This window comes from Tetrao urogallus (assembly GCF_951394365.1).
Source record: "Tetrao urogallus genome assembly, chromosome: 16".
Classification (NCBI taxonomy): domain Eukaryota; kingdom Metazoa; phylum Chordata; class Aves; order Galliformes; family Phasianidae; genus Tetrao; species Tetrao urogallus.
Genome location: NC_136829.1, coordinates 9,986,982 through 9,995,317, shown reverse-complemented (window position 1 = coordinate 9,995,317; position 8,336 = coordinate 9,986,982). Strand labels below are relative to the sequence as shown.

General features: G+C 58.7%; 1 protein-coding gene across 1 annotated transcript; it reads left to right on the top strand.

The window, feature by feature from the left end:
• Window positions 1-2,758: 2,758 nt before the first annotated feature.
• On the top strand, window positions 2,759-6,086 carry LOC306952507 (uncharacterized protein C20orf204; the record flags this gene model as incomplete). Its single annotated transcript, XM_079543218.1, has 5 exons — window positions 2,759-2,950; window positions 4,670-4,804; window positions 5,002-5,064; window positions 5,143-5,295; window positions 5,955-6,086. 5 exons carry the CDS (start codon window positions 2,759-2,761, stop codon window positions 6,084-6,086), a joined length of 675 nt encoding a protein of 224 aa, XP_079399344.1.
• Between the last annotated feature and the right edge of the window lie 2,250 nt (window positions 6,087-8,336).

Sequence of the window (8,336 nt, the reverse complement as noted above, 5' to 3'; positions counted from 1 at the left end):
GCCTGCCTTTGTCCCCTCCTCTGCACTGCTGGTAGTGAGTGGCCCAACTGTTCTGTTGTGTCTGAACCCCCTTGGAGGAGGTGGGGGGGTTCTGCTGGGGTGAAGCTGGGCAGCAGAGGGGCACGGCTGGGGTGATCCTTATTTCTAGTTGATCTCTGCTGGCAAACCGCAGCACAGCTCAGTATTCCTCAAACCTGACTAGATGGAGCATTTTGTGAAATTCCACAGTGTTTTAGAGCCTTCTTTTTCTAAAATGTACATAGTATAACCTTATTCTTCTAGATGCCCGATTTCATTAAGCACAGTCATATTTTAAAGTAATGAGGCAAAATCCAGCAATCCTTGAAATCCCTTTAAAGGAATAAGATTTCATTCAAGCCTTTGGGACAAGTTGCACTTTTACAGTGCCAGCTGCTTTTTACTGTGCGTGTTTTGGATGACCACCTTCAGGAAGTGAATGCTTTGGAAGGAGAGCTTTGGTGTTCTTGGGACCCTTTGTAAGCTGTCTTTAATTTTCTATGCTTGGAATCTGTATTATTTTGACCTAATGAACCTAACTTTCTTGTGATCATTCATTGAACTTAGATACATGAAAAGTATTTGGGTCTGTGTATGTGTGTCATACAATGTATTTAGCTGGAGGAAAGAGAAAACCTTATCAAAGGTTTTAGCTGGAAAAATATGTATAAAATACAGCTTGTGCTTTGTTTCCTTATGTTCTCCTTGAATGGTTCTTGCCTTGTGCTCTGACTGGGAAGAGTGGGTGTGACAGTGGGAGCTTGCAGCTTACCAGGCTCTCTCTGCTCTGGGAATGCAGCTGCTGGGGTTGTGGACGTGCTGAGAGATTTGCTTAGGGTGCCCTGATGATGTCTGTGGGTTTATGGGAAGGTGAAGCAGGAGGAGGCTGAGGAGCAGGATGGGGACACGGATTGTGGGAAGGAGAGAGGATGGGTGTGTGGGAAAGGAAGGAGGCTGGGACAGACAGGGCTCTGAACAGCCATGGTGGCTGCAGGGTTGGGGTGGTTGGAACCATAGTGGCGTGGCTCTTTGTGCTGGAGAAACTCCTGAGCTGTTTGGAGCATCTCCCCCCAGCCGTGTGCTTCAGGGCAGGATCAGTGGCTTCCCCTGCTTCTTGCTCAGGTGTCAGCATCATCTCCAAGGGTTTGGCTGCGAGTGCCCTGGAGATGAGGAAATGCCAGGGCTGGGCTGCATTCTCCTCCTGGACGCCGCGCTCCCCTCGCCCAGCCTGCCCACTGCATCTCAGGTGCCCAAGGCCTTTACGTTCACTTTTGTTTCACAGATAAATGGGATCATCCATCTCAGAGCCCTTTAATGTGCCTAGATGTCTTTGTCTTTTTAAGCAGATCATGGCACCTATGAAATTTAACTATATATAGAGCTCAATAAACAAGTTATATGGGTCCTGTCTGCAATGGTATGTTCTTGTGTATTCCCACTGTGCACGGTGGAACGTTTTCCTGGTCGGATGGCTCCTGCTCCCACGTGCCAAGCTGAGAAGTCAGACTGTTCAGCTCTTTGCTTTATCTCACCCCAGTGCAGCGTTGTGTGTCGGTGACTTTCATCGCCTCCTGCATGAAAGCAATTGAAACCTGGAGTCAGGGCAGAGTTTTCTGAGCCTGGATTCACGTGCTGGCATTGACGTTGCCTGCTCAGAGTGCAAGAGTGGGGAAGCAGCAAGGCGTTTTGCTCACTGTAACAGCATCATGGTGCCTGTGGGTGTTGCAGCCATCTCCTGGGCTCTCAGGAGGCACTCTGCCCTTTGCAGCTAGAAGTGCTAACCAAGCCTCGTAGTGTTTCTGGTTGTGACTTGGAATGATTAAAGCAACCAACACTCATGGCGCTGTGCGTCCCCAGGCTTTGGTGTTGTCACAGCACCCGGGAGGCGTCCAGCATCCATGCGGTGAAACCACACCGCCCTTCCCCACTCACCTTCTAGGGGCCTTTTGGGGCAGAGCAGCCTCCCGTACCCTGACCTCACAGCCGTGATCTCTTGGTGCGAGCAGCCCGCGGCTCTGCCTTCAGCTCGGGGCCGTCTCCTTTCCTTCCCTGGCTTCCCACCGTTGTGCCACGCTGGGGTCTGCGTGCTGCGGGTTGGGTGCAGCGGGGAGCCCGGGGCTGGGCCGGCGGTGCTGTGGCCGCGACGCTCCCCCCGCTGCACGGGGCCGGGCCCGTCCCCTCCCACCGCAGCCCCGTGCGTGGAGCCAAGTTCAAACCGCCAGCCCTGGCGGAGCGGGACGCGACGTGGGGCCAACCTGGGGGCCCCCAACGCCTGCGGGGCTCCATGGTGAGTGCAGCGCTTCGAGGGGCGATGGGTTGGAGCCTCGCTGCTGCTGGGATTTGGGGCAGAAGGGGATGGGATGGGATTCCAAGCCATTGGGATGAGGTTTGAGGATCGTTGGGGTACGGTTGGGATAGGGCTTGGAGCAGCTGGGTCTAGGGATCGGTGCGATTGGAGGGGGCTTAGGGATGGGGTTGTGCTGGGTTAGGGAGGGGGCTTGGACTGGTTGGGATGGGGCTGCAAGGTGCTGCTGTAAGGGTCTGCTCAGGATGGGGCTGTAAGGTCCTGCTGTAATGGTCTGCTCGGGATGGGGCTGTAAGGTCCTGCTGTAATGGTCTGCTCAGGATGGGGCTGTAAGGTCCTGCTGTAATGGTCTGCTCAGGATGGGGCTGTAAGGTCCTGCTGTAAGGGTCTGCTCAGGATGGGGCTGTAAGGTCCTGCTGTAAGGGTCTGCTCAGGATGGAGCTCGGGGCTGGACTGGCCGGGAGGGCGTGGAGCTGGCGGGGAGGGCCGGTCCGGCCGGGGCTGGGCTGCGGCTTGGACCTGGTGGGGCTGGACGTGGGGCTGGTCCTTGCGAGGGGCCCCTTGGGAGAGGATGGGACGGGGACCCTGGGGGCTGGAAGGGAGTGCTGTGCCTTTGTGCAGCCGATGGTAGCGCGAGTGCTGCTGTATCACTGATGGTGATTTCCCTTATCTCTGTGTATTTGTTGGAGGATTAGAGCTGGGGAAGAGATTAGCTCTGTCCTGCAGCCATACTCCCTGCGTTTTCCTCCTGCCGGAAGGGAGCGAGGCTGAGAGCAGCCCGATGTGCGGGCAGTGCTGGCCCTCCTGGCACCGAAGGGAGGAGGGATAAGCACAGAGCAGCAGTCAGATGTGTTTTCCCGTGCAGAAGGGAGGGAAGCAGCGTGCTTTGTGCTGTGTGGGCAGTGGGAATCACCCATAGAGGTCTCTCAGTTCCTGTCCTGATGCTTGATGAGCTCTTGGAACCCCCCTGTGCCAGGCTGGGCTGCCTGGAAATACTGTAAATGCTGTAAATGCTGTGCTTTCTCCTGGAATTTGGTCCCAGTTGTTTAATAAGGCACTTCAGGGAAGTCATTGCTGGCTTAATGGTTTGAGCAAAATTACGTGGCCTTGTCTTCCTGGCTGCAGATGCTTCCTGAGAGCAGCTTTGGACTTTGGACAGGCCGACCTCATGGAAGCAGTGTTCTCCTTTGGAGAGTTACACCCTGGGTTCTGTGCATTGCTGTCTGTGGGTTTCAGCCTTGCACCGTGCTGGGTTTGCATGTTGCATCGCACTGTGCTCCCCTTGCTCCTGCTGAGCTTTGAGAGCGTTGGGGTAGGATGGGCTCTTTTGGCCTTTGGAATCAGGAGCAGCACTATGTCCAGAGGGGAGAATGAAGCAGATGAAGGTTTCAGGAGTGGAAACCTGGAGAGCTTATTCATTGAGTATCACCTGGTGCAGAGATCCAGAAAGCAGAGGGGAAGCCCAAGCCCTGAGCTGCAGATGGAAAACCTCCCTACCGTGTGCGCTTTGGCTGCAGTGCAGGGGCTGTGTTCCGAAGGGTGCTGAGCCGCTCTCTGCCTGCCCAGACCTGACTGGGGAAAAGCTGGGGCCTGTGGGGGTTTTCACTGCAGACAGGAGCAGGCAGCAATGCCCGCTGCCAGCATGGGCCCTGAGCACTGTGCCACCCCATAGCAGTGCTGCTGTTGCTGCACAGGGGAGCAGGGCCGCCAACATTCTTTCATGGCAGATGCTGAGGGTGCACGGCGCTTCCCATCCTCACCCTGCTGCTCAAATATCCCTGGTCCCGGTCATCCGAGGCTGTGCTGGCTTTCCTTCAACTTTCCTTCAAAGAACCTGAGCTCATCCCTCAGAGTGTCCGGGTGCACGGTTCCCAGTGAGCTTAGTTGTCAGCAGCTGGGTTTCCCCGCTCTGCTGGGAAGGCTGTTGAGCGGTGAGGCTGCTCTGGGCTTTGTGAAATGGTGGGGAGCATCTTTCCGAGCAGCCTGGAACTGTTTGCTTTGAGCTGCGGAGGTTTGTTGGTGGGGAAGCTGCAGCCCCACTCTGCCTTAAGGTCCCTTTCAGTTCCTGTTGGCTTTGGGGTGCTGGGAGGGGGGGGACTGTGCTGGGGTGGAGAGCGTGCAGGCAGGCCCTATGGATGCACAGAGCTCCCACATCTCTGTGCTGTGTGCACTGCAGTGGGGTCAAGAAGAGGGCTGAGAGCAGAGCGATTGCTGCAGGAGGCAATGGCTTTGCAAGGAGCATGTTGTTGCTCTCCCTCCTGCATGCTGTGTCTGTGAAAGAGGGAATAAGTCTGCTTGGTGTCCCCGAGCTTTCCCGTGGCTGACGCTGAGTCCTTCCCTGCACAGCTTCTCCCCAGGGCCCTCTCCTGTGCTGTGCTGCTGCTGCTGCTGGCCACCGTGCTGGGCAGGGGCTGGAGGTGCAGCATCGCCAGGATCCTGCGGCAGTACAGAGCTGTCATCTTCCACGAGATCCAGAACCTGGTGAGCGGGGCGAGGGGGGGGGGATCGTAGAACCGTTTGGGTTGGAAGGGACCTTAAGTGTAAAGTGTAACAACGCGGGGTTGTGCACGCTGCAGGTAGGTGGGGAGAGTGCTGTGCTTCAATGCAGGACTCCTGCCCCACGTGGAAGGCAGCAGTGCTTCGTGGTGCCTGATGCACTCCTTGCTTTATTGCTGCAGAAAAACCTGAGCGGGTCGGCAGAGAGGAGCAGTCGGGCCGGGCCGGTGTGCCGCTCTGACAAGGTGAGCTTCAGGGCTGGGGCACATCGTGGGCTGAGCCATCGAGCCCCATTCCTGCCTGCTCTCCCTTCTCCCTCCCAGGACCAGAGGATCCTGCAGTCCATCTACAACATCAGCATGTCGCTGCGGGACGTGGCAGGCGGTGCCCTGCGGGGCCCTGAGGAGGCAGCAGTATGGAAGGTGGTCCGGGACACTGAGTTTGTGCTCAGGGAGAACTGCCGGCGTATTGGCAAGGTGAGAGCATCACCCCTTCCCCATCACCCCACGGCTCCCAGTTTGCCACCTCGTGTTTGAGGAATCTCTGCAGCATCCCTAAGGGTGAAGAGCTGCTCTGGGTTTTATGCTGGGGGCACAACCCTGAGGGCTTCCACCTGCCCAGCCCTGGGCTGAAGGCTGCACCCAGCAAATGATCTTGGTGGGTGGGTAGGTGGGAGCTCCGGTTTTGTGCTTGTGGGCAAAACCTGTGATTTGGATCCAAAACATCAATCTGGGTGTCCCCAGGGATCTGCTGGGGAAACCCCAGCAGGGGAGAATCCCCTACCACAAAGAACTCGTTAACCAGCGGGGAAGCCCCAGGGTGCTCCCAGCTCTGCCTGGCAAAGCGCTGGGGTCACATCCCTGCTGCAATCAGCTTGGGTTAATGCTGGGTGCACGTCAGCATGGTGCAGGGAAGCCACCTGTTGCCCTGCATGAGGACGTGCCATTGGGAGGGTGCTGCAGGGATGGTTTGCTCTGCTGTGCCCCTTAGCTCTCCGGAGGCCTCATCCTTGCTGTGTCTGTGTGTGCTTCAGGCACCCACAGCCCCTGTGTGTGTGGGGCCAGCATCCTCCCCTGGCACCGGGTGACATGTTGGTGGCTGCTGTCCCCATGCCTGATTCTCTCACCCCCAGCAGAGCCCCCCACGCCCCCCACTGCAGCCGCACCGCAGGAGGCAGCAGCTGAAGGAGATCTCAAGGAAGGCACAGAGGCTGGCCACGTGCTGGGAGAAGCTCAACGTGCTGCACGCAGCCCCTCGGGACTCATAGGGGACACCCCAACACCTCATCCTGCATCTGGGTTCATGGCTGCTGGCATCCTGCATCGAACCCTGAGGTGAATCAAATCCCACAGCTGGCTCAGCAGATACAAGCAGGTGCCCAGGTTGAGTTCATCCTCCTGGCCCATATGGTACCCAGGGACCACATGTGGGGCACAACCCGAAACCTGGGGAAGAAGAAGGGGTGAAGTGCAGAAAACTGAGATGCAGTGATTTCTGTGCTGCTCCTCGCCCTGCATCCCCTTCCCCTGCTGCCCTGTGGGGACACCAGCTGCTTTCCTGAGCAGAAAGAGGACAATGTGACCCATTGGGCTGAGTTCTGCTGGCACCGGAGTGCTGTGTATCCGTGGGTAGAAGGATGTGCATCCCTAGTGAGTGTGGCTCCGGGACTGGGAGAGCTGCTCTGGGCCCCTGGCTGTGTGAGGGAACCTGGGGGAGGGCAGTGGGATAAACAGCTGGGGAATGGAGGGTCAGTATGAGCACGGCTGGGAGGGACCCTTAGAGGTAAGTGCAGCCCTAAAGGCTGTGCCCCCTTCCTTGGTTGGGGTGTGCGAGACCAGAAATAAATCCTCTCCTGGCTCTGCAGCCCCGAGCTTTGTGTGGGGTGGGGGCTCCTCGGCCTCACTGTGGCGGAGCTGTGCTCGCTGATTCAGCTTCCCCAACCCTTCTCTCCCCCCCCCGCCCGGCGCTCTGCCTGCGAGGACGGCGGTGCGGGACGCGAGGTGGCAGCAGCGGGCTGTGAGCCGCCACCGCTTTGTGCGTGTGTTGGGGGGGAGGAGGGTGGATGCAAGATGGGGGGTCCAACCTTCGGGATCGCCCTTCGGGGTGCACGACCCCTGCTGCTGGAGGAGGAAGCGGGGTGGGGTGGGATGGGTGCGTGCGGTGCTGCTTCGTTTTCCTCGGGGTGATGGAGGGAAGTGACACCGGAGCGGCACCGCCTGCAGAAAGCGTTTGCAGCGCCGGTGGTTTTGCAGCAATCTCTGCCTTCGGGGGCACGGGGAGCCCGGTGCGGCGGCAGGAATGAGTGCATGGAAAGGCAGGAAAGAGTGAAGGAAGAGGCTGAAGAGAGGGAGGGGAAAAACGAGGTCGAAGCGCCGGTGGAATCACAGCAAAACAGCCGGAAAAAGGAAACGGGCCTGAAAAGTCACATAAAAATAGCAGCGAGGCGAGCCCAAGTGTGCAGCACATGGGAGTGAGCGCATTTCCTTCGAGGGCAGCACCGCACGCTCCCGGCTGCTCTGGGGGGGCTGCTCTGATGTGGCTCCAGCAGCCGCTGCCTCCCTGCAGCCCTCCCTGCCCTCCCCCCGGTCCCTGCGCGGTGCCAGGCTCTTGGCATCCTGTCGGCACCACGCCAGCCTCCGCCTCGCTCAAGGGCGGCCGTGTGAAGGGTAAGAACGTGACATGCATCGTGCAGGAGGAGATGCCGCACGGGGATGAGTTGCGCTGGGCTGTGCCGCGTTGGGATGCGTGCAAGGAGCCGGCTGTATGTGCGCAGCCACGTGCCACGCTGTCCCGCAGGTGTGTGCATGCCCTGGTGGTGATCGGCTTCCCAGCTGCGTCCCAGCGCTTTGCAAACAGCGCAATCACCGCTTCCTCCCTTCGCCTCTTGTTTTGCAATCAGCGCCCCAGGGAGTGGGGTCAGCGTGTGGGGCTGTGGGGACGGCTGCTCTGTGCCAGGCTCAGCGTGCTGCAGCCCTGGGAGCTGGCAGCGCACCCAGCTGGTACATCAATGCGGAGCTGATAGCGGGGGCACGTTTCACCCTTTTGCAATGCTACGTTCCAACAAAGTGCTGCTGGGATGGAGCAGTGCCATCCCCATCCTGGGAACGCAGCGGCCCCGATCCCCAGCAATCAAGGACCGTATGTCCTGCCCTGTTGCTCAGCTGCGGTGCTCGTGGGGCGGGGGCTATGGGGCCGGAGATGGGGCTGTCAGCCCCATATGGGCACGGAGTGAGCGCTGGGGGCACTGGCACACGCAGCCTGTGTCTGACAAAGAAGAAGAGCGTTTTGTTCTCTTCCCATCTCCCTGCAGCATCGTAAAGCTGTTGAAAGCCCAGATTTACGGTGTGATAAACGCTAGGGGCTCTGGTTAATATTTTACTGCTTCATCCTTTGGAGAGAGGCGGCGGTGGAGGAGAGCTGGGCTCGGGGCGGCACGCCCAGCAGCGGCTCTGCCCGGCTCCGGCTGCGGGACAGCGGATCCCAGGGGATGGGGACAGCAGGGAGTGGGGCCGTACAG